At 46.9% G+C, this 25,435-nt stretch overlaps 1 protein-coding gene across 1 annotated transcript; it reads left to right on the forward strand.

Moving 5' to 3' along the window:
* NAT8L (N-acetyltransferase 8-like (GCN5-related, putative)) lies at positions 1-24,910 on the forward strand (the record flags this gene model as incomplete). Its single annotated transcript, XM_008938878.1, has 2 exons — positions 1-136; positions 24,520-24,910. Coding segments are annotated over 2 exons (504 nt in total), but the record flags the coding sequence as incomplete, so codon positions are not given.
* Between the last annotated feature and the right edge of the window lie 525 nt (positions 24,911-25,435).

Here is a 25,435-nt window from a genome sequence, read left to right on the forward strand (position 1 = left end):
CTGCTGACCTGCTGTTTGCCCATCTTTCTGATGGGCATGAGGTACTACTTCAGTAGAAAAGTTATCCTCCACTATCTCGATTGTGCGCTGCATACGGACATGTCCGATATTGAGCAATATTACATGAAACCCTCAGGTGAGTACAAATTCCCCGAGGGAGCCTTCCCCCAGCCCTGCTCGGGGAACATGGCTGCTCCCTGCTGCTGCCGCCTTTTCCTCCTGTCAGCAGCACTGAGCAAGCTCAAAAGTCACTAAAATGCAGCTCTTTAGCCACACCGAGCACAAACCTGTCTATGGTTTGGTTTGGTGTGGGGTTTTTTTTTCTGTTTTGATGTTGTTGGCTTTTTTCTTCCCACCCCCTTCCAAAATGTCTAGTCATCCAAGGCAGGCTCCATCCACCACCCGAGCACAGCATTCCTGGGGACTGCAGTCTGGGTGCTCAGGGACACTGAGGGTGGCTGGTGCGCGTTATTTACTGCAGGCTAGGTCCACCTCAGCCCCTACTTCTTGAGCTTGGTATTTCTTTGCTCCTTGCACTTGGAGCAAAGAGCAAAGAAATTAATGCCAAGAGCAGAAGAAGGGGGAGATAAAAGGCTTTTTAGCCCCAAACGAATAGAGGAGCCTGCTTCGATTATCATGTCCATTTTCCCCTAATATTCAAGAATAACATTCCTTAATGCAGGTAATTGGAAGAGGCACAGATCAGGTATGTTAAGGGATGCTACCTGGGTTTGACATAATATGTGTTCATCCAATTGTTACATATATGAATGCAATCAAAAAATACAGTATCTAATTATAATATTTGCTTGTTCAGCGGTAAACGATCTCTTATGTGACTATTTAGAAGTCCGTTCAGAGCTTGTGAGGTGCTGTTTCCCTTTTTGGAGGCATACATTCATGTTGAGGACCAAAGCAAGGGTCCTCGGTGTTTAAGGCTTGCTTTTGGTGGTCATATAGTCCTGGTGGTGAGCGGGGAGAGTGAGGCAGTGCCACTACCCCACCGTAGTCCCCTCTTCTCAGAGTACCTCTGTTGTTTTTCGTGTGACCATGTTTTTGCTGTATCATTGCTGTTCCCCAGGTACGACGAACCTTTTCCTGGGCACTTTAAGGAGACTCGTAAAAAGTACCACAGCTACAACTTTCCTTCACTTCAAATGCACAAAATTACATTTTGTTAAAATGCTGCTAGTCCTCTAACAAAAATCTCCCAAAATCTTAGATCTACTTGCTGTAGATTTTGTTTCCTGTCATAGTGTGTCTTGTACAGATCTTGTCCCATCTTACACACAGGTTGTGTTTATTTTACTTGTTTCTGTAAAAATTAGGTGACGTGTTACTTGTATGGAATAATCTCAGTCTTCATGAAAGGTCATTGGTCATCTGTGCTTAGGGCTTGTATGGTTGCAATTCAGGGGGTCATGGATCGAAGTGTCTATAACACTAGCATATATAAAAAATAAAGGGGAAGCCCTCAAAGGAAGAGTAAGGAATACCCTCACTTTGTTTAAGGTCAGTAATGTGATGTGGTTCAGCTGTGTTGCCAACATGTCTTTAAAATGTTAGCGTTGCTTTTATTTGGTACCTAAAAGGGCTGATTTCAATTTTAGAGCAAGTGTGTGGGCTTTAATTTTTGACAGAATTTAATCATGTGTAATTAGGCTTCTGCCATGCTGTAAAAAGCAGATTTATGGGATTCTTGGTGCTTGTTAAAGGTTCTCGATGATAGTGTTGTTGAAAAAGTTGGCTGGAGTCTCAGTTAGGTGAAGACCAAAGAGGCTTTGGAGGACTGGGGAGGAGAAGGATGCACATGGGTCAGGACTGGCACCACCAATGATCCCTGTCTGTGCGCCATGAAGCTGTGTGGTGCTGTTTGTTGTAGCTGTGCATCAGGCATGAATCCAGTGCTTTGCTCATGTTTCCCCAAAAATACAGTGACTGGATTTCTTCCCTGTGAGATAAATAGTCCCCTAAAGCCAGGAGTTTCATGTGCTTTGGAAGCCCCCTAAACTGTTGTCCATCTGAACATACAGAGAAAGGCACGTCACCACATTGGCAGTGCCCATCCTGCTCAAAGGACAGAAAAATGGCAATAAAACAACTTCCATCCCCAAGGGTGTCTTCTGTTTGGCTAGTTTACAAATTAGCACGCAGGCAGGAACAATTGCTGTTGGAATGAGAAGGTCTCATTCCTGTGTGTTGCTCTAGCCGTGGTGTTCGTGAGAGCTTTCTCAATGAGGTGTTAGAGAAGAAATGGTCACAGTGAGAGTAAGTTAAAAAGCCCCAAGCTGATACAACTGCAGATTGGCCTGGTTTTGGTTGGGAGTACAAATAGGCAACTTCTTGCTACTATGGAGATTCCTGGTTTACTTGCTTGAATAGGGTTTATTTTCCAACCTGGAAAATAGAGGAAGGGAGCATTCTGTGGTGGGCTTAGGAATTCTTGTTTCTTAGGATGGTGAACGCAAAGGTAGAACTGGGATGTAGTCTTAAGGTCTCAGATCATGATGTTGGTTGTGCCTTTGCTCTTTGGTTTTGCTTTTTACATCCGTGATGCCCAGGCACAAAAACCTGTTGTTTCCCCATGGCTGGGGAAGTGTTGTACAGAGCATCCACAGCAAATAGCTCCTGTTAAGGCAGGCCTCTATAGCAAGAGAGTAGTTTAACTATTAAAATGGGTCATTCTTGGTGGTTTTGTCAAAGCGTCCACAAAAACAGTGGGTCAGTTTGAAAACCCAACCAAAAGGACCCATTTTGCAACGAGACACTGTAAGAACCCAGCTTTAATGATTAGTGTTGAACAATCCCATGAGTTACATCATATTATGGTTTTTCTTCTGCAGTTTTTCTGAACTTCTCACCTCCAAGTTAGTTATTGTTTTAAATTTCCTACACTGTTTTTTGTATGAACTGAAAAATAAGTGCTGTCAGTAGTTTTGCAGAAGTACACTAGCCAAAATTTAAATCTGTTTTCTTTTGCCCTCCTACACTTATGCCAAAGATCTGGCAGAACACTGGTGCCAGCGCTTCACTTTGAGCTCCTATGCAGTGGGGTGACCTGAAATTGCTGTTGATGTGAAAAGAATTGTGTTGAGTCCTGTGCTGGGGTCTTAAAACAGAGTTGAATGGTTCAAACACCTCCCTGACCTCTTTGTAAACTTAAGTTTTAAATTTTAAAATAGCATTTATTGGAATTTTCTTTTTTTTCCTTTTTTCTTCTTCATAGGCTATGAAAAAAAGGCATTGGAGTGGTGGAAAAGAAAGGAATTGGATAATGGGCTTAATTGTCAACCAGAGTAACTTAGGCTCTAGTAAACAAAAAAAAAAGGAATTAATTTTAAATAGAGCCCTGCCTCTTGCATTTCTCTACGCAAATGAGAAGAGCGCAGCTGGAGCTTCTTTTATGGTCTGATGATTTTGACGACTAATCAATTTTACAGTATCTCTTCGAGCTTCTGTTGCAGTTGGTTGTGTTGTGTGTTTTTTGCAGTGGTTGGTGTGTGGGATTCTTGTGATGCTGATGTCTCTACTGGAAAGCTGATTGATAGAACACAGGACTTGTCTCCTCCAATGCAAAACCACCCCTCTCCAGAATAAGTGGAGCCAGGGCTTTGGCTGTTGAGCTAGCGTGCCTTTCTGCAGTGGTTTAAAGTGTTATCTCCTGCTGCTGGTTCTCCTGGCAGGCTCTGTAAGGGGTGTGTATGCATGTTGTGGTGGCTCAAAGACCTGGTGGTGGTGGGAGATGGCCTTTGCCAGTGGTTTTCTGCACCAGCTATGAGCTGGGTGGCTGCATTGCAATATTCAGTGCTGCAGGGCAGGGTGGACAGGTAGCCTGGAGAGCTGCAAGACCTGGTCGAGTCTTGAGGACATCTGTCTTGCGTAACAGCGGACGAAGCTGGAGTGGTTGCTGCAGGAGGAGTCGGGTCCCATTAACCACGCCACGTGCAGAGCCGTGGTGCTCAGCAGGGGCTGCACGTCTGCAGCCCTCGCCCTTCGGGCAGGCGGGTGCCTCCGCCTGCCTTGTGCTGGGAGGGATGTGTGCCCCTGCCCCCCTCCCTCCATCCAGGGGTGAGCAGGGCCTCCCGGTCCAGCTGCCCTTCGTCCCCTGGTACCTCAGGGTGTGGATGGAGAGCTTGCACAGATATCCCAGCTCCCTGGGGGACAGGACCCTAAGGAAGAGGGGCTACAGGGGATGGCTCAATAGGGTTCAACTCCTGCCACTCTTGGCTGGCACATTCCTCAGCTGAGCCTAAAAGAAGGATGTCCTGCCCTTCTTGGCAAATGTTTTGGGATCGCATCATTCTGCCGGAAAGCCACCAGTTGAGGTGGAATGAGACTTAAGTTTCAAGGAGGTGAGATCTTGTTTACTGCTCTTTCCTTTTGGGGTGTTCCTCGCCTTCAGTGAGATGCTTGTTGGCAAAACAAGCAAGTATTTTGTTTGCTCTTGGACAGGGCCATTTTGGAGTGGATTTGATGCCAGAGGGACAGAGCTGATGTCAGAGGAGTTGAACCTAGGTGACTGCAAGGCTAACTCTGCTCAGCAGGTGCTCTGAGTCCTTGGGGGACTGCAGGGTGAGCAACAGTGAGCTTTGGGGTGCAGGGAAATACAGTGGCCACCTTGGAAGGAGATCTTCAGCCTGGGAGCTGCAGTTGCTCTGCCTTGCCCAGACTCTTTGCAGGCAAGGGAGTTTTCTTCCCACCACAGAGCCCCCGGGCAGAGGGGCTGCTGTGGAGCCCAGTTCTTCCACATTCTGGGTAATGCTTAAGCTGCCAGATAAGGAGGAGGCTGCTGCCAAATGATAACATTGTTTGGAAAGAATAGAACAGCCCTTGCTTAGCAAAAAAAGAATGGGCTTAGTTACCTGACACTGGATGAGGGCTTAGGGCTGCTGCTTCCCAGTGGAGGAATGCGTTTTGGGAGAGCCCTGCCCCTCTGGAGGTGCCCAGAGGCAGCTGGAATCTGAAGCATCCCTATCTTCAGCGTTTCTTGCTGGCTTATGCAGCACCCTGACCTCGGGTGTCTGCCAGCCCCCTGAGCTAGCTGTTGTGCACCAGGATTTTCACACGTGGCTCTAGTCACGCGTCGCACAGGGCGCTGGGGAGTCCAGCGTGGGGCTCAGCTGGAAGACCCAGGGGACAGGCTGCGTCCTTATCTCCACCTTGGTGTGTCCCAGCTCTGCTGCTGAGAGCTGAGGCCAAGTCTAGTCCTCAGGCAGTGGAGGGTATTTCCCTGTGAGCGTTTTGTCTGCTGGCATCTCTCTGCAATTCAGTGAGAGCGCTTCAGGGGATGCAATCTCCATATCAGAGAGAACCTACAAGATTAGGATTAGAGACCTTTAATGTATTTTATAGTATTTTGCCTGAAAGTCGTTCCAGGGGTGGCCTCCTAGGAAGGGGACAGTCAAGGATGCTGCTGCAATTCCCGTTGGTGCTTTTGGGTTTCTAAAGCTTAGCAGCACTGAAACTGCTTGGTTGGGCAGTTCTCATCTGCAGTGCAGAGTTTGCTGGAAAGCAACTTGAAAACAAATTATTTTTCCTATGTAAGGGTTGTGCTTTGTCCAGTGTCAGTAATGGACTGAAATATTTGGGTTTTAACTGACTTGTGTATACTGCCTTTAAAGTTAGGTTGCCTCTCCCAAACCCCATGTCTTCTGGTACGGCTTGTACTCCATGTGTGGCTGCCTTGTTTTGCTGAGGAGCAGCTTTTGCATCTGGAGGCAGCCCTGTCCTGCAAGTGCTTAGCATGGGCACAGTGGGCAAGGCACAGCACTGCCAGGGCCAGCACCAGCCTGCACTGGAGCTCCTGACCTCCACCCCGTGTTCCCAGAGCTGACCGAGGGCTTTCCCCAGTCCCAGAAGCAGTGGCGAGCTGGAGGCAGCTCTTCTAGGCCCCAGCCCAGCACCCCTGCCAGTGAGTGCTGGGTAGATCTGGAGGTGACCCAGCCTGGGCCCCTCGTGATGCTGAGCCATGCGAGTCAACTGCTGTCAACCCACTCAAAGGCCTCTTGGAGTCTTTCTGCCCTGTAAAGTCTTTGTTCAGAGGCTTTTTTCTGCTTTTGGGGTCCTCAGGTAGTGCAGAGCAGTAGAGTGATGCTCTCAGCCAAGGGCTGGCACATGAGAAAACCAGAGTTGATTGACCAGCAGCCTGTGGATTCAAGGCTGTCATCCACACAGGTGGGATAAGAAGGTTCATGGACAAGCTGCTGCAGCTTCCCTTCCCTCCTATTTATTTATTGCTGGAGCAGGAGCATATGCACAAACCCATCCCGCAACAACCGCATCCCTAAGACAAAAATAGCTGTCCTTCCAGATCCACGTGATTTGGCACGGCCCCATCTCAAAATTAGATGAAAATAGATTTTATAGTAAATTTTGCAGAGCAATATAACCTATCTTTTTTTTTTTTTCTTGAGTTCAAAAATTCTTTCTGAAGGTAGTCCCTAGTTGACATGACCTTCAGTGACTGCAGCACTATCGGAGTTGTAGCTGTGCCTGGGGGGATAGGATGCTTCTGGAAGGCAGCTCTGCCTGCAGATGTTTAAAACCCCTGGTTCTTGCAAGTGCTGTTCATTAATCTTCAATACAAGAAGTAATAAGTTGTGTAAATTGAACATCAGCATTTTGAAAAAATTAACTTAATTTTTAAAGGCTGTCAAATGCAAGCCATGCTCGGACATATGAACATGAAGGGGGCAGGAACATCAGGTGTTCTGGTTTTTTTTTGGGGTTTTTTTTGTTTGTTTGTTTTTTTGTTGTTTTGTTTGTTTGGGGTTTTTTTGGTTTTTTTTATTTATTTTTTTTTTCTGGCTTTGATTGTTTTATTAGAGATGTTTTCTCCAGTGTTGGATGTTTTCTGGCATGGTTGTGTGCAATTTCTTACAACTGTCTTAGTGAATAACCCTAAAAAGGGCTACAGAATTTTCTTCAGAAGTTTAAATGAAAATGAATTACAAAGGGTTTTCAGTTGCTCTTCTGCCTTCTCTTGCTTTCTTAGAAATGGCAAAGATTTAAAACAAATACCCAGAAGTCTGTTTCAGGTTAAGGTTTTTGTAATAGCCTAAATTTAGCCTCAGTGTCAGGTATCTAACTAGTGACAAGGGTTTTAAAAGTACAAAGCTTTGAAGCTCTCTTGTTGACACTGAATTTTAGACGTAGGATTGTGAACTGAAAAGTCTTTTTTACAAGCACGTGAATATATTTATTACATTTAGTATTATATTTTACCTCTTAGGATTATCCAAGAGTTCCTGTGGTCAGGTTGTACCCCAAGTGTACACGACCAGAGACCTGAATAGTTCAGAAATTATCATTAGGCATTGCTATCTATCTTAAGACCTCTAAATATATTGAGAAAGCAGGTTTTATGTAAAAACCTAAATGCATGGCCTAATTTTCAAGATGACCCACCATTCAAAAATCATTCCAAATTTCAGAGTGCATTTCTGAAATTCCTTCTGTAGGCTTAAATTATTCAGGCAGGCTGTACTTAATTACCTGGGGTGGTGATGGCTGGTGGGGCTCGGGCTGGCTGTGAGCCCCTTCTGTGGTGTTTACTGGTGGATTGCAGAGCACACACTTTTATTTTGGTAATGCAGTGCTGGGGATCCATTACAAATAATCACATATTTGATGCTACTCCCTTCCAGACTAAATCAAAAAGAGACTTAGCAGAGTGTTTTGCTGGTATCTGGTTCTGCAAGGAGCTGAGGGATGTACGGGCTTTTGTTGTTCCTTTTGCATCAGAAAGACAGGGAGCTTCAAAGAGTATTTTCAGATTTTTTTTTTTTCCCTTTTATTTTTTTTCCCCCTGTAGGAAGATGAGGAATCATTTCTTTTTCCTGACAGGTGGCTTATGAAAGCAGCCTTAAAGGGAATTCAAAGATAGCAGTGTCTTATCTAGTTTCTATTTGCAAATCTATTACTTGTAACCAAATAAAAAGGTTAGTTTTTTTTGGTGTGGGTTTTATTTATTTTTGCTAAGGGCCAAGTAGAATAACCAAGAAGCCTCATGCCTTTTATTAAGGGTGCATCAAAAATTAGTTTGTAGTGGTCTGGTTAGGGCCAAGTACAAGCTGTGATATCTGTTACAGATGGCTTTGAGCCATTCTTTTAAGTCATCTATTGACCTGTTGGACCCCCAGTAATCAATTAACTATTTATGAAAGCATATACAGTATCATTTATTGTCTTATGTAACTGGTTGTTGAACATTTCTTTCAAGAACTGAAAATTTTATTTCTTACAGGATGATTCTGAAATTTAGACCTGGGATTCCCATGGTCTGTTGTCAAGCTGGGATTCTGCTTTAAAATGGGATTTTGTGAGTGAAAGGACACTTTTCAAAATAGGCAACAGGAAACATGTATTACAGCTGTAATTTTAAGTGTCTAGATGAGATATTGGAATTTAAAATTGGATTTGCAACAGTGTAAATGCTAATAGAATAACAAAATGCATTAGTCGCAGGTTAGTGTGTACTGCTTGAAATGATAACTTGCAAGTAATATTTGCCACTTAAAATTCATGTGCTGCTTCTAGGATTTATTCAACTGGCAAAACTAAAAACCAATGGTTTTATGAGAATTTTTTTTCAGTTCAGGAGCTGGAAAATAAAAAGGAGGATAATTTTGATCCAAATGAAGCTGTTTTACTATTCCCTCTCTGTGGTTTGTTTTTTTTACTATGAAGAATCAAAAATCTGTGCTTACTGGTGAATATATTTTTTTCATCCTGAAACAATTATTGGCTCTGTTACAGGCTTCCTTACAAAGCTCAGACCCAAATATATATATATTTTTTAAATATTGATTATGGTGGAGCCATGATGCAGCTGTTTTGTTACCACACAGGCAAATGCTTTTGGTCTTCTTTGCACAGCACTGTGAAATCTGCCCGGGGCCAGTGCTGGTTTTGCCTGGATTTCAGGCCTTGTTTCATTTGTATAGTTAGGCATTTTAAACCACTGTATTAACTGAAGAGGGAGTGTCGAGGGGGACATCTCTGAAGTCCCAGCAGCCAGGATGCTCCCTGTGATCCAGGGGAGGGCCAAGCCATGTGCAGGTGTCTTGACCAGCACCACTGGAGGATGAGCTGTGTGCAGGATTAGTCCCAGCCTGGCTTTCCTCTGTTTTCTTTCACAGCTGAACATCTTTGGTGAATCCAGGTCAAATGTGTAAATTTTTTTTTTTGAATTGACAGAGCCTGCATTTTTAAGTAAGCTACTTGCCTAGATTTATCCTCTATCACCAGTAATTGCTATACAAGCTGCTCCCACTCTCTCTTGCCAGTGTGCTTGAATCCTGACTTGGAAACCGGCACCAGAGATGGAAGTTTGTTTGTTTTTTACAGTTGCAGATCTTGGTCTCTGCACGAAGGCTGCTAATTGAAATGGGGTGTGATGGGGCAGCTGTCTGGCCATGAATGACTCTTCAGTGCACCTCGCATACAACACTTGCTTCAACAGCTATCAGATAATAGCATCTCTTATTGGGAACAAATAGTGGTTCCTTGAATTATTTTCTTCCCCCTCCTCTTCCTTCCCTCTGCCACAGCAGCTCTGTATCCCACTTTTTCAATCTTGTGACAAACTGCAATATTTGTGTTTATTATCCTTTGAATACTGCTTGGCTCTCTTGTCCCTGTTGAATTCTCCAGTGATTTGTCTGGTCTGGTTTTTGCTTCATTCATTGCTTCTGGCATTTCCCAAAAGTGGTGGTCCTGCACCCAGCATCCCTCTTTGTATCTCTGATCTTTGCCTGCTTCCCATTACACTTCTAAATTTATGTCCCTGTGCTTAATTCATTCTATAAGTACTCCTTTCTCCTTCTTAATTTGTCATCCAGATATATTGCATGCTGTGTGCATTTTTGTGTGTGGTGGTTTTTTTTTTGGGGGGGGGAGGGGGGCTGTTGTGTTTTTTTTGTTGTTGTTGTTTTTTTGTAGAATATTGAGAATAACAAAGATGAGAAAATAGAAGTCAGCAGCATGAGGATATTGTGTCTGCTAAGCTGAAAACGGTGTGTCAGTGCACAAGCCCACATGTTGGTGGTGGTGGGGAGAGAACGTTTTGCCTAAAGGCAAATGAGCTGCCAACAACAGGATTTCTTACACCTTCTTCAGAGCATCTGACACACATTGCTCCCAGATGTATCTGGGCATGGCCTATTGATCTTTTCTGCTATGAAATTTTTGTACCCTATAAACTCCATTCTTCCCATTTTACTAGGATATATAAAATCATTATTGCAGTCAGAGTACAGCCAAAAAAAAAAAAAAAATCATTTGCTGAGATCAGGGCTTTTTGTTCTTTTTTTGGAGGTGCCAAATCTGTTCATTCTCCCTGGAACTAGCTAACAGCATCAGAAACACTGTGTAACACTTCTGGTGGGAATCCAGGGAAGACCTAAATCTGCAGTCTTTCAATGTAAAATAAAGTTAAATAGTAGAACTGCAAAGAGAAGCTTTTGAAAATGGCCTGGTTTGGAGCACCTGCCATTTGTAAGCGCTAAGCAATTTTAGATGGTGGTTAGTTAGAGACAGAACAATAAAAGCCTGGCAGATACCCAGCTGCTGTCTACTTAACAGCAGTGAGCATCTTTGTAAAGTCCTCCTTATTAGAATTACATCGTTAGTGGTGGGATTTGTTAAAAAGGAGAGCAAGGGAGTGAGGGGGAAGTTACCGTATGAAAGCGATGCTAATGAGAGGTTTTTTTAAAAATCCAAACTGTTTAAGAGGGGTATTTGTAAAACACCTCTTCAAGCTTTTGCTGCCTGTAAAGTCAATTAGATTCACATAATGGCTATGAAAATATATGTCTAGTGTGATTTCAGAACCTGTAAATGTTCAGAGGATAACATCAAGCTGTACCTCTGGGGCAGCTGTTTTCATCTGGGAATAAGCCATCATCAGGCTTTATGGGGCTATTTTTGAGCCATCAGTAGTCTGAAATGCATCAAAGCATCTGCGAGGGTTCTTGAGAAGTGGGAACATTTTTCATGGATAACTCAAACAGCTAAAGAGGATTTCAGTGAAATTCTAAAAAAAAAAAGGCACCACGAAACCCACCCACATTCACTGGGACTGGACTCTGGGACAGTTTTGCTTAAAGAATCATCAGAGCATTTTCTTTAACTTAATCATGGGCTTAAATCCCTTGTCGCTTGTTGGGAGTTTAGTGTCTACTTAGGGACATCTTTCAGTATGGATTCAAGTGCTCTTTTGATATTTACAGGAGACTTGTGACGTAAGTGGGAAATGCAATGGTGGAGTAAACCTTATTTGCTGTGTGCATGCTATCAGCTGCCTGAAAGATGAATTTATTACATTTTTGGGGAAAACTGGTGCATCGGAAGGAGGAGTTGAAGCTGTTAAGATGCTCCTAGTTGTATTTGTTCTGCTTTGTCTTAGCATTTGGTATAGGGCTTCAATGTTGTTTGGTGTTGCTTTTGTAGTTGGGAAAATCGAACAGATCATCAATAAGGTGCTTTTCCACCCAGGTTTGTGTGCATTTGCATCTCTCCTGGCTCTAGTTGCTGTGAGTGCTGTTTGTATTTATAGGTTGATCCCCTTTTTGCAGGTGAGCATGCCACAGGCTGATGGTACATGGCATGAAAGTATCTGCTTTCACTAGCCCTGAGCAGACTGCCCTTCGTTTCCCACGTGTCCCCTTGATGGAGTGAGACATGACCCAAAAGAAATCACTCCATTGATTTATTTTGCAAATCTCTTTCAAATCCCTGTCTCTCAAAAGCCCCCCGCACCGTGGGTGTGGTGTGTTAGGTGGTGATAGATGGTCATCACAGATATGGGAGTAGCTGGATTAGGGTTTTTTTTGTAGGGACTTTTTTGCCTGATTGGTCTGGCATGGTAGTCTGAGCACGTGGCAAAGGTTTGGTTTGGGGTTTTTTTTTCTCTTTTAATTTTAAAGATGTAGAGATTTACACATGTAATTTTCATTTTCTGTTTATGCGTCATCCACAACAGGTCCATTGTCTGTGCCCAGCTTGACAGATGTTCATGTATTTATGGATGTAGAATTTTCTTACCCTGCCACATAAAATCAATGGGCTAGTTTCAGTCTGGACTGGTGGAGTTCAGTAGAGTTAACCACAAGGCAGGTTATCCTTGGCTTACTGCAAGAGGGATGTAGAAACACGTTGGTTTTAACATCAGTGAGCAGCCAGGTGTGTTTTTTTGCATGGTGGCAGTGCTCTGGCTTTACACATGGCACTGCCACTGGTTTGCTGGGAGCTGAATATTGAAGTGGTGTGTGGTGATGGAGATTAATGCTGCTTGGGAGGTCTTGCTGGGGTCTGCAGCATGGTGGGTAGAAGGAGACAATACTGAGGCTTTGCAGAGGACTTTCATTTTCACTACTTGCATGACAGAAGGAAGTGAAGAAGGAAGGAATTTGCTGTAGACTGCAGTGTTAGTCCTGTGGCTAGCTTGGGTGTCAGGAGCTCATAGTAGACCCCTTTTCCAAGAGGGTTTTGGCAAGCTGTGTGTGGAAATGGCCTTTTTTTTTTCCCTCATCACCTTCCATGAAAGGATGAGCATCTCTGCAGAGACACTGTGCCACCTCGATGGCAGCAGGGCAGAGAGGCTGTGGGCTGTCTTGATTGACCCAAGCCTGATTCTCCTTACCAGCTTTATTGTCTTTTCAGTTCCCCTGTTAGTCATCTACTCCGTACCCAGAGGTTAGGGGAGGAGGTTTGACCTGTTGGTTCTGAGGCTCAGGTCGGACAGGATTGGTCCTGGTGAGAAGTGCCCAAAGCAGCACCCTTGGCAAGCAGCTGGGGAGGACAGAGGTAGTGTGCTGTGCTTCACCCTCACTCCTCACCTTTTCCAGTCCATTGTAATGGGTTTTAACTGGTTATAACTGGTGTCCTTGTTGGATGCCTGAGCTCTGGGAAGGGTATACGTGCAGCACCATTTCAAGCTGCTGTGCTAGAAATAGGAAGAAATATTTATTGCTTGCAATAGACTAGAGCAAATTAAGCCTTGTAGCATCTGACTTCAGCCTGTAGTTTGTACCAAATCTGTGCCCTGAACCTTTTTTTTTTTCTTCTTCCCCTGATGTCTTTGTCCATGTTGAGTAATGAATTCTTCACTGTGGTTTCAGAGAAAATGGAACACCTTGTGACTGCTGGTTCACTCCTGTGGATTATTAATACAATGGAAAGCTATAAGTTGGGGGGTTTTGATTCATTGTGCTAGCAACAAGGTAGGATTCTTGTGAAACTCAAGTTATCTGCAGAAGGAAAGGCTTTGAGTGCAGCAGAGTTGTATTTATTGTTACTGTTAGGAGAGTATCATGGTAGCTTCTCTTTGTCATGTAGCATTTGAAGTCCCTGTCTCAATTTCTGGTATGCCCCATAAAAAAAGAAAAGCAGAGGAGCTGCCCTGGGGTCTGAGACTTTTCTGGTCAGTGTTTCTGCACCAGAAATACTACAAACAGCTACTTGTCATTATTGCTCATCAACTGCTGTGGTGGTGGAGTCCTTGTTCAGAGGCTTTTGAGGGCATCAGGAATGTGCTAAGGGGTGGGGGGGAAGAAATCCCCTGTTCAGAACCACCGAAACATGCCATGCAGCATGTTCTGGCTGAGTGTAGCTATCCTATACATGACTTACAACAGAATGCTGTGCTGTTGCCCTTTTCTGCCACTTCTCTGCCTTACAGATGTAGATTTGGGTGTGTTTGCAGGTCCAGTCAGCACCAGCACTTGGGGAGCCCCAGGTGTTGGGATTCTGTGTTAAAATGCAGTTGGTTACCTGCTAGGGGTGACCTATGCTCAGCTCTGCTGATCTTGTTGCCCCTAAAAGTAATGTAAGCAATGTAGTCCTGTTTTGGGGTGTGTTTTGGGGTTTTTGTGGATTTTATTTGTCATGTTTTAAACCTGTAAATGGTTTTAGTCCCTCCCTTTTTTGCTACATATAGCTACATCTGGCTGTAAGCTAGGGGAGGCACCTCAGCCTCGTTTTTGCCTCTGATTTAAAGAGCTTGCACGCATGGATGGGATATTCTGTCCCAATGCATGGTTATGCCATACCTTAAGTTTGAACCTATATTTTGGGTGTGATTCATCTTGCCTACCTTATTCCTGGCTAAAAAGCAGTTGTTTGCAGTGAGCTGTGTAGGTTTTTGCTGTGGTCATTTGCAGAAGATGGGCTCTCATGGAGAGTGACTCACCTTAGAGGTTGTTGACCTTGCTGAGAGCAGCATAAAACTCCTTGGAAGAAGTCCTTGCAGAGCTGAGAATTGCATTTATGATTTAACGTTAAGTAAATGTAACATTAGTTTCTCTTTGCTGTGAATTTGGTGCAACATCTGTGTAGACACAGGCACTTCTATTGAACTGAAGGGAGTCTTGGCTAAATTTAGACCAGACAAGTAATGATGGATGGTGAAAATAAGATTGATTCTATCTGTTTTCCCCATATATTTATGGCTAGGCCAAGTGCTAAGCTAAAAGGAAGTCATTTGATGATTATTGCTCAGTGCCTTTTTACAGTAATGCATATGAAGTAAAAGTCAGCCAGCAAATAATGAATTCTAAACTAGCCAATAACTGTAGGTTTTCCTTTTTTTTTTTTTTTTCAGTATTTGGAAGTGGAAAGTGCTGTAATGTAAATTCAGTACCTTTCTGAAAGCAATAAAGCCATATAGTGAAAGATTGATGTAGAACATGGAGACTGAGCCTTAACAATGCCCTTTTGAGGAGCTGGCTTAAAACACAACCAGCAGCACATTTAATCTCGTAAACTAATTTAACAAGGAGCTAATTGTTACATTAGTCTTTTGGAGCAGTTGCTGGGAGGGCACAGGCCAGCAAAGCTGACAGAAGGGCTTGATTTCTTCTTTGCTTTTAAACTTCTGACTAAAACCCACTCTAAATTCTAAAGCGTTGATTTACTTAAGGCCTGACTCGGCAGTTGATAGGCTTAGTGTGGATTTTGGATGCATACAGAGCATCTACTGTGAAAGTTCTTTAAATACTTTTTCCTGGTTTTGTCCATTTGTGCAGACCAGTCCGTTCTGCTGAGCCAGACCTATTGAGCTGCGACTCATCATCCAGTTAGCCCCGAGGACAATGCCAGGCCAAAATCACATATTCTAGTCTTTATCCACTCCTTTAAGCTATTTAATGCTTTGCTTATCGATAACAATTGCTCACATGCAAAAGCCACAGACAGTGCCTGGTTTCTCAAACCGTGCTTTCTCTGATGACCCAGCAGGGAGACCCCAATTGCTATGTTGGTGGTTTTGTCTCTCCTTTCTCTGCAGCATGTCTTTCTTTTCAGTAGTGGAGAGCAGAGTGGTGGACTAGGCTAAATACACCCTGATAACCAGGGTACTTCTAATCCCCCATAACTGCTTCTGCAGCTTTTTTCTTGAACATTTGACACACATTGGCTTTATTACAGTCTTTTCTTTTCAAGGTGCATCACAGCCAGCAAAACAAAAAAGCCAGATATAAGATTTTAAAGTCCCGTTCTTGCCCTTATTATAGCAGCCTCTGAGGTGTGCAGGAAGGGCTGTGTGTACCCCGTCTGCGGCATCGCCTGCGCTTCAAGCTGTCTCATCAAAAGTCTGCCCCTGAGATGGCTCGGGCGCTTCCCGGGGCTTCGATGAGCTCCTCTGGTGCTGTCATGCATGGTGACGCTCTGGGCCCTGTGGGACTGAAGCCTGTTTGAAAAATAACCTGTGTAGTGCTGGCACGGGGTATGGCCACTAACAGCTTGCATTGATCCAAACAGCCAGGCTGGGGCCTGCTGAAGGTTTGGAGAAATAAGGTGCAGAGGTAGGAGCTGTCATAGAGATGTTTCAGAGCAATAGGATGATGTTTAAAGCGAGGGCTGTAAGGAGATCAGAAGTGTTTGCTGGGTTACATCCCCAGCAGTGACAGCAGGGGATGCTATTTAGGACCAAACTTGGCCATTTTCTGAAGTCTGTCTGCTGCAGACAGTGTTTTTTTAATTCAATAAAAATTCTAGTGTGAAAGTAAACTATAGCTAGCTGTCAACATCTTAGAGGCTTTCCAAGGGCTTTGACAACCCACGACAGAATACCTGTGATAAGGTAGCTAGGTGCTTTTGAAGACAGACCAATTCCACCAGGAAGCATGGAGCAGCGACTGATGAAAGTCAGTTCTCTTACTGTTACTCTTAAATTGCAGTCCCACCACCCTTTCCATCCCCGAGTGAAGGTAAAGCTGGGCTGCAGCGAAACCTCCTGGTGGGACTGTCACCTGTGCAGCATGTGCTGCTGCTCCAGGTTTATCAGTGTTAGTGTGTTAGGGCATATACCAGCCTGAATCCAAATACACTCTTGGATTTGTACAGATGTTTGGGACAGCTGTTGCCTGCAGAAGCCACTTCTGAATTCCTGTCTCCTGGAGTGGATTGAGACGCATTGCTGTTGTAGGTCATGGTGACAGTAACTCTGATAGTGAACGTGCATGGAACAGTGCTGTGGCCTTGTTGCAGGTTAAATGCTGGATGTCAGCGTCATCCCACTGACCCTCTGCTGACTGAGATTAGAGATGGTTGCAAGTAGCTTCAGCCCTTGGTAACAACAGATGAATGGTAACAAGGATAGAGAAGAAGGTAGATGGAGAAGTAGCTGAGGTGGTTGCTCGAGACCAAGTCATCCATCTGTTTTTGTGCTGTGTAGGTGATCTCGTTGCCTGCTGCCCAGATGCCCCATGAATCAAGGTGTGTCGCTCACCCTTGGCATATAGATGTGCTGCCCTGTGCTTTTCCAGCAGGGAACTATTTATAACAGGACAATGGATCTTGTGGTGGGTTATGTGGAATTATTCATGGGAAGGAAAGGGTCCCACAGCATTTCTAATTTTGTGTATGAATAGTTCGTGTGTCCCTGACATTTTTTGTTCCCCCAGGCCTGGGCGTGGTCTGGTGTAGAGGGATGCTCACAGGTGTCAGAGGTGTCGGAGTCAGTGTCTCTCACATCTCACCTGCTTTCAATGGCCATAACCTACTCTGAAATGCCATTGTTTTGTATGAGCTCTGCATGAATGCCTTTTAACTGAAGTCAAGTGTAGAGTTATTAGCAGAAGTTGCAGGAGCTGTTCCACAGCCCTGCTTGGAGCTGAGAGGAGCTAGAAAGGCAGAAGGGAGAGAGGCTGAGAACATGGGAAAGAAAGAGGTAAGGAGAGATAATAGGCGAGGTGCTGAACTTTGGGGCTTTTTAACCAGTTATCTATAAATAAATAACTGCACAGCACTGTGTCCCCCTGGTTCGCTCTGTACTGCTGTGCTCGGACCACCCCTGTCTGGCAGAAGGGGCTGCTGCTCTGGCCACAGTCACACCAAAAAGTTGCACAGGAGGCTGAGCAAGTGACTCCAAGGGCAGATTTTTACAGCTCTGTGATGCAACAGCATGTGGTGTTCCCCCAGTGCAGTGGTGGTGGGCTGGGCTGGACTGAGGGGGTGAGGGCATTCAGGTCTCTGGGGTTAGCAAGCCTCTCACTCTTGGCAAGGTTTGATGTAGGTATATTAAGAGTGAGGGACACAGGCAGTTGCAGGTCCTGTTCTATGGGAAGCATGGGGATGATATTTTGGTTTTCAGGGTTGGGGTTTTCCTCCCTTTTGCTTCTTTGTAGAAGCCTCGTGGAAACTCTTGGATAGAGAGGGATGTTTGCCCTGTGCAGGGTGCTGTGTCTCCCAGCAAAGTCCTGAAGATAGGCACAGAGCCTGTGGGCAACCTCCCTCCCCTCCCTGCGCTCACACCTGCACATCACATCTCTGCCAGGGATGTAAATTCCTAATTTTTCATCTTTGGGGGCCTTGCCAGAGTTTCTCTTAATGTCAACTTCCTTTTCTCATGGTGGCCATCATTGGTTGCTTTCCTAGCTCTACTGTAAGCTTGCAGAGGAGCTGGTGTTTGCCTGGCAGGTGCCCAGCAGTAGTGGTGGTAGCTGCTGGGTGACTCTCCTGGTCCCTTCATCTAGATGATGCTCGAGGACATCACCTGGGACAGGTTTGCGCCAGGAGGGGAATTGTTCACATTTGCGTCACTGACGTGCTAAAGCAGAGCTAAAAATCACAGTCCGTGCTTGAAGGGACATTGCCTTGAGAAGCTGTCTGTCTGTCTGGAAATGATGTTCAACGAATAACCCTCAAGGAGTTAATGAGAACTCAGCTGCAGGAGATGGCAGTGCCACCCTTGAAGAAAGAGGGCAAAGTCTGGCCTGCCTCTAGGCAAGGCTGCCGTACTTTCCCTGTGCTGAGCTGCCAAGGAGAACTCCTTCCTGCAGGGGTGCAACTCCACCCATGCAGAATTAGCACCATCAGTCTGTGGTGGCAGCAGGAGCTGCTCTGTCCTCTCTCCAGCCCTGTGGAACAGGGACAGGTTTTACCTGGCCCAGCCCCTCACCCTCCATGTGTGTATGCTGGCACCAGGGAGGATCCAAGTGTGAGTTCAGGACGTTTTGGGGCAGCAGAGCCTTGCTTGCTCCTGTTGAAATACTAGAATTTACTAGAAAACAATGGATTTTAAAAGTACCTGGCAGACAGAGGTTTGTTTTTGCAAAGGAACACATTGCTGTTAAATTCTGGTTTTCAGGGTAGTGGTCCTCGAGCACTGAGGGGCTCAGGGAAGCCGTGGGGACCTGCTGTAGTCAGTCCTGTAGGACTCACGCTGGTGGGGGAGGCCAATGGCTCATTTTCCCCCTCTCCTCTAGCAGTACTCTGCTGTTGCTTTTGGCTCTAATCTTTCCGCCCATCCACCCACCAGCCTTTTATTCACCAAAGGGTGTAGAAGAATTTGCAGCAAAAATAAATGAATTTATTTTCACCCACCATCCTGGTCGGCTGCGTGGGGGATTGCTGAGCAGCTCGTGACAGCAGAGGAGAGCGGGAGGGGAGGGGAGGCTGGCGAAGCACCGCGGGGGCTCGCCTGTCCTCTCGTCCTTGGGCAGGGCTGGTGGGTGCTCTGGGGGGAAGACAGGCCTCCAGCACCGTGCCACCACTCCGGGAAGTCCTTAGGCCATGGGGCTGGCAGAGGTGTGTGGAGCCTGAGGGCAGCTTGCGCTGTGGGAGGAGGGTAGGAGGATTAGAAGAATGCTCTCTTTTGGTCCTCAAAGCTGGGAGTTGTCATTAAACTTAGAGCAGAAGGACACTGCCATCGTGAGTGCTTTCACGCCTGGGGTGCCATCAGCCGAGCAGCTCCTTGCTGTGAAGTGTAAACAACCCAGAATCATCTTCCCTGATAGGCACATCACAGCCATTTTATACCTTTCTCATAGATGCATGCATGCCAAATATTTGTTTTTCATCGAATGATTTGGATTGAAAGAGACCTTTAAAGATCAGTCTGGTCCAACACCCCTGCCATGGGCAGGAACATCTTTCAATAGATCAAAGCCCCGTCCAGTCTGGCCTGGATTCCAAAGATGGGGCATCCACAGCTTTTCTGGGAAACCTGTTCCAGTGTCTCACCACCCTCACTGTAAAAAAATTCTTTGTCTTTTATTTGTGAGTTCATGAAGCTGAGACACTGGTGGAGCTGGGGGAGTAGGAGATAGCTAAGTAAGACAATGATGTCCGTTCCATGGCTGCATCTCCTCACGTTTGCCTGTTGGCAGCCCAGAGGGGCCAAGTTGGATCGGGAAGCAAGGGACAGTGCTGCAAAAAGGCTTGATGTTTGCCTGGAAACAGCTTACGACTCCAGTGGGTACCTGCCTACAGTACTGCAGAGTGGTGTTCATGGGGCAGCTGTAGTCAATGCAAGATGTCCATGAAGAGCAGACCTTGGAGTGAGCTGGAAGGGCTTTGGATGACCACAGCGATGAGTTGACAGGGAGACACCAGAAGATGGAGGCAGATGGGAGCAAAGGCAGAGACGGAGACGATGCCATGAGATGAGTCTCTGAAGTGCAGGGAGAGTTGTAGCCATCAGGGTTTGTGTTTATCTTTGCAGCAGTGATTATTTTCAGATAGTGGTGTGAGAGAGTAAAACGTCAGCTCCTGCTATTAATAGTGCTGCAAACAAGGCTGCTGCTTGCTGCTGACAGGTGAGATGAAATTAATTTTGCTTCATCCTAGGTATGAAAAAGTGCAAAACCAAGACAGGCTCTGAGTCAATCCCACTTACTCCTGAAAAGGTGGTGAAGAGACCTTCCCCCCCTAGCTCTCGGGGGTGGCATTGTGGGGTAGTTTTCCCTGGATGCTTCCACCCTGCTTGCTCCAGAGTAAGTGCTGCTGGAAGAGGGGATATGGTGAGGAGCTGCAGCTGGCTTGGATTGCTGAAAGCACTTTGAATTTAGGTAAAAATCAAACTGAAGATCTTCAGGGTTCCTGCTCTGGAACCGGAGGGTTTGCTCAGATGAGAGAAGGTCTTAGCCCAAGGTCAGCAACACATGGTGGAGACCCCAAAACAGCCTTCCATAGTAAATCCTTATCCCAGTGGCATGCAGCTCTCTGTAGGAGGGTTTTCACAACCTCAAGGGTGAAAGCTGCTCCTACAAGCTGTGGGGTTGGCAGAAAACCAGCCTTTGGGAACTTGGTGTCTTCAGCAGGCTGAAGGATCTGGCCACTGGTACCCTCAGAGCAGACACAGACAAGGTGGGCAGCAGGGGAAAAGTCCTGGGGGTTGATGGCGCTGGTGTAAATCAGAGCTGAACACAACTTGCATTGTTTGAGCAGATGTGTCCTGTCTGCTGATAATTATAAGTGTTGTGTGCACAACACACACTGGGAGATGTGCCAAATACTATTTCTTTTCATGTTGAACTCAAATCCATTATAATTAAGCTTTAAAGTTGTAAGTAAAAACTAACAAGGGGTGTAGGATTGCTGTTGTGCTGCTTCCAACCTGGCCAGTCCCTGCTGGGGTGGGCAGGTGTGAGGGTACAGCCTCTGTCCTGGAGGACAGTTGTAGAGGGCTGGGGGTGTGAAGGGCCTTGTGGGCTCTCCTGTGCTGATCCTGTCTGGATCTGGGTTTTAAATAGGCAGAAGACCCCAAAAATACTAGTGATGTGCCATTTTACAATGTGGGAAGTGTTGCTGAGTGAGCTGTAGCGGCATCTTGGGCTTGGTGGGCACAGAGTGCTTCTGAAGAAGAGAATTGGGCATAAAAGTGGGGAGCAATCAGTCAGGGAAGTAGTCGCATTACCCGGGGCTGAGAGGAGGCTATGTTGGCATCTCTCGTTTGAGGAAAATGAGACAGGCTTGCAGAAGCAGCAGATCCAGGTGGAGTCCCTGCACACAGGGCTGGATGTGAGGGAGGTGATGGCTGTGCCATGGCTTGGTGGGCACTGGTTGATGGCTGATGTGTGACACTTTTGGGGGCTGCCTCAGGATGGAGTGGGTGCTGGGAACAGCACCGTGTGCCCCCAGGGGACCATCCCACCTCTGCTCCCCAAACATGGGGAGAGTCACGAAGGCTCTTTTTGAACTATGCCACAGAAACTGGAATTGGTGGCTGTGCATGTGGGGGTGAGGATCACCACGACCCTGATCTCCTGGTGGGCTTGCCATGTGGCCAAAGGCTGGGGGCTGCGCTGGGCAGAGCCACCAAGTGGTGAGCAGTTCAGAAACATCACTGAGGAGCAGAGAGCGGTGAGCTGTCGGCTCTGTAACTTGTTTTCAGAGGGAAATTTTTTTCTGCTGCTGGGTTTCAGTGCTTGTAGGCCTTCATCTGGGGTTGTGGATGAATAAATTAGCTTTGAGATCCAGGTGAATGCAGGGGAACAAGCCACACTGTCAACGCAGCAGCAGAGGAGACAACTGCTTGTGGTAAATGGGTCAGGATTGGTCCTGGTGTTTTAAAAATTAGCTGTTGTCCTAGATAGCGACAGGGCAATAACTCGCTCACAGGAGGAATGGAACTGAGCGTCGCCGGAGCTGCGTCTTGCTCTGAAGGTGGGGACGAGCCTGGTGTGCTGGGTTGAACCTGAGCTGCTGGTTCCCTGAGCTTCCTTGGTACCCAGCTCTTCCTCAGCAGCAGGGCTCTGCCACGGGGGGTGCTGAGCAGCTCAGCTGCCTCGTTCTGGTGGCTTCACCGGGTCACGAGGTGCATTTGTCCCACAGGCAGCAGCTGGAGAGGCGCCTCCTGCCACCACATGTTTGCTCTCCTCCAGTAACAAAGGACCCTGAGTTGCTTTTCTCCTTCCACACCCCCCACCTTTAACCCATTTTTTAGGGGGGGCAGTGCTGTGCACCCCTGAGTACCCACCTGGGCTGTTTAATGCCCATCCATACAGAGATGTGCCATGCATTTGTGTTGAGGTGGTTGTCAAGGTTGATGATAAAGATGGAGCTGCTGCCCAAGTCAGGTTTTCTTCTACTTAGGAGTAGGTCAGGAGAAGGATACTGCCTGTGACAGGTCACAGTGTGCCAGGGTTTTTTCATGGGGTCCTCTTCCTCTGGGTGAAGCCATGTTCCTCCTAAACGCTGAAAGCCATATTCCTCTTAAACACAAAGCCATGTTCCTCCTAAACACTGAAAGTCAGCACTTTCCTTCTTGGCGAGAGACCTGTCAGTGCCCCTCCTTAGCAGCTGTAACTGAATAGTGGCTTTTTTGGGTGTTAAGCAATATCCAAGCTAGGGTCACAGTTGCCCTGTGCTGACAACATAGGTCTTTTCAGTTCAATTGAAGACACTTTTGCTTCACCAGGATTTTCTGTAAAGATCTTCAGTTGAGATCTGAGTAATTTGTGACTTGAATTTCTTTTTTTTTTTTTTCCTTTAAGTCATTTTGCTGGTGGGGATGAGTGCTGCTGTAGTACACCAGAGTTAGCAGTTTCTAGTTGCGTCATCTTTAACGTTTGATGGCCAGTAGGAGCAGTGCAATGGAGTGGTATCAGTGCCTCTCTCCAGCAAGGTCCAGTTTTCTTTGAGCTTCATAGCTGGGGCTGTGGTCAGAGTGCTTGGGACCATGGGGTGCTCACCCCAAGCCCAGCTGGGTGCCTTTGGGCTGCTGTGCTTTGATTAGGCTGGTTTTTGCTGTGACCTCTTGAGCGCAGCGTTTGCCCTGTGGAGCCTCCAGCCCTGTGGCAGAGCCGCAGTGCTGCCCCCCCTGCACCCCCAAGGCACAGCCTGTTCCTTAGGCCGTGTCCTCGTTCCTGGAGCAGTGTGCCTGCTGACTGAGGCCAGGGTGCAGCTGAGGCTGAGCTGTTACTGCTTACTGGAACTGTGTGGGGTTTAGGCCCAAGCTGCTTGAGCACTGTGTTTCCAGCTTGCGAGATGTTCTTGCCTGGCACACATCAGCAGAGGAGGAGCAGGATGTCCAAAGCAAGGGGACTGTGCCCATAAACACCCATAAGCAAGGGATCCTGATCTTGCATCTGCACAGGAGGTGCTTTTTCTAGGGGGTTGTATATGGTGTATTCCTTGGTTGGTGGAACCTGTTGGTGTGACCACATTGGTCAGTTGGCTTTCATGGTCCCAGTTTTCCACTACCTGCACCTTTCTGCTCAGTTCAGATTTTTTTAATTAGAAGCTGTCTTAGGCAAATCTTGCAATGAGCTCCTGAAGTCTGCAAGAGGAGGATGTGCTTACATATCCAGATGTGCATGGTGGGACAGATCAGAAACGAGTCAGGCAGTCACTTACTTAGCCTCTCATAAAGTCCTTGTAGATGGAGAAGTGGGAGGGCAGGAGGAGCCACTGGGAGCCCTGAACCAAGGGCTGCTCTTACATCACACCTGGAGAGCAACATCCTCACAAGAGGTTGGTGCCATCCATGGCTTTATGTCTGGCAGCCACAGGTTTCCTAGAGCTAGGGAGACTAGTGGTGCTGGGCCATCTTCCCATGCCCCAGCACCACTGTGGCTCCCCTCCTGTTCTGAGCTGGCTCCCTGCCTCTCGCCACAGCACTGGGGAAGGGGCTCAGCCTTTCCCTCCCTGCGCTGTCATCCAGGTTGGATCCTGCCCTCTGCCTGCTTTGGAGAGCGCAGGTCTGCTCAGAGCACAAGGGTGGCTCTCGGCTGATGAGCCCAGTGATGTACTGCCCACACCACAGGCGAGCTGCCTGCCTGGAGGTGAGAGCCTCTGGAAAGTGACTCCCAGCAGAGGAGGAGCCTGGCAGCACAAGGAACTGCCTCTGCTGCTGCTGGATCTCGGGGTGGGATGTGACAGGCAGCCAAAGGTGGGTTGTGCTGTGCTGGGAGGGAGCTGGGACTTACTGCAGTGAAGTTACTGGTGGGACAGGAAAGCCTGACTGCTTGCAGGTCAGAAGATACCCACTGCATGCCACCGTGAGCTGAAGATCGTTACTTGTTTGTGGTGGCAGCCAAATGCACTTCAGAACATTCCGTCCCTGGGAATCTTGGTTTGGTCTGTAGTGCATTTTCCTTAGGGAAAAAAAAAACATTCCCTTCACGGCGTCAAGGGAAAAGAAAGTTTGGTCCTTGCTTACGGAAGTTGTTAGTCCCCACATGTGGCAGAGAGGTGGTTTCTGAGCCCAAGCCTGGTACCCAGTGATGTTTTTCCATGGGTGCTTTGCCGATCCAGGGTGGCCGGTAGCTACATGTGCTGTTTTATCTCCCACAGGCTCCTGCTTCTGGGTTGCCGTCCTGGACGGGAACGTGGTGGGGATCGTGGCGGCGCGGGGCAACGAGGAGGACAACACGGTGGAACTGCGCCGCATGTCCGTCGACTCCAACTACCGCGGCAAAGGGATCGCCAAGGCCCTGGGCCGCAAGGTGCTGGAGTTCGCCATGCTCAACAACTACTCCTCCGTCGTGCTGGGAACCACGGCCGTGAAGATGGCAGCCCACAAGCTCTACGAGTCCTTGGGGTTCAAGCACGTGGGTGTCGTCGAACATTACGCCCTGCCAGGCATGACGCGCTCCTTACTGGAGAGAATGTTTTTCCAGGTCCGCTACCACCGCTACCGCCTGCAGCTGCGGGAAGAATAAAACAACCCAACCAACCAAATGAAAAAAAATTTTTTTTTTCCCTCCTCGTCCCCTTCAAAAATAATAAATTACCCTTCTATTCCTCATCGCTGTTGATTTGCCAATTTGGGGTTGAATTTTTTTGTTCCCTCACATCCCCTTTTGGTTTGCCCGGTGCAGCTCGGCGGCCTGGCCAGCAGCTCTCCTTCCTCGCATGCTGCAGGTGGTGGTGCTGGGAGTCCTGCCTGCGACCCCGCGGGGCAGAGCGGAGCCGGAGCCCGAGCCGTGGCCTCTCCTCCCCAGGTACCTCCGTAAAGCACAGAAACTTCACTGCAAAATAGTCCCCCCGCTCTGGTGTACATAGTCTTCTCCTTTTCCAAGTGTAAGATAACGTAGTGACGCGTTCATAATAGTGCAGAAATATTACTTGAATGCAGTTTTCAGTATTTCACGCACCAGTAAGTAGAATATACATTCGTCTTACTGCTATTTACTGGTTAATAGTTTTCAAGGAGAAGGTGGGGGGCAGCCCCCCCGCCCCGTCCCAACCCGCTTGCTCCAATGCATGA

Source organism: Merops nubicus, unplaced genomic scaffold (genome assembly GCF_000691845.1).
Source record: "Merops nubicus isolate BGI_N331 unplaced genomic scaffold, ASM69184v1 scaffold29974, whole genome shotgun sequence".
Lineage (NCBI taxonomy): Eukaryota > Metazoa > Chordata > Aves > Coraciiformes > Meropidae > Merops > Merops nubicus.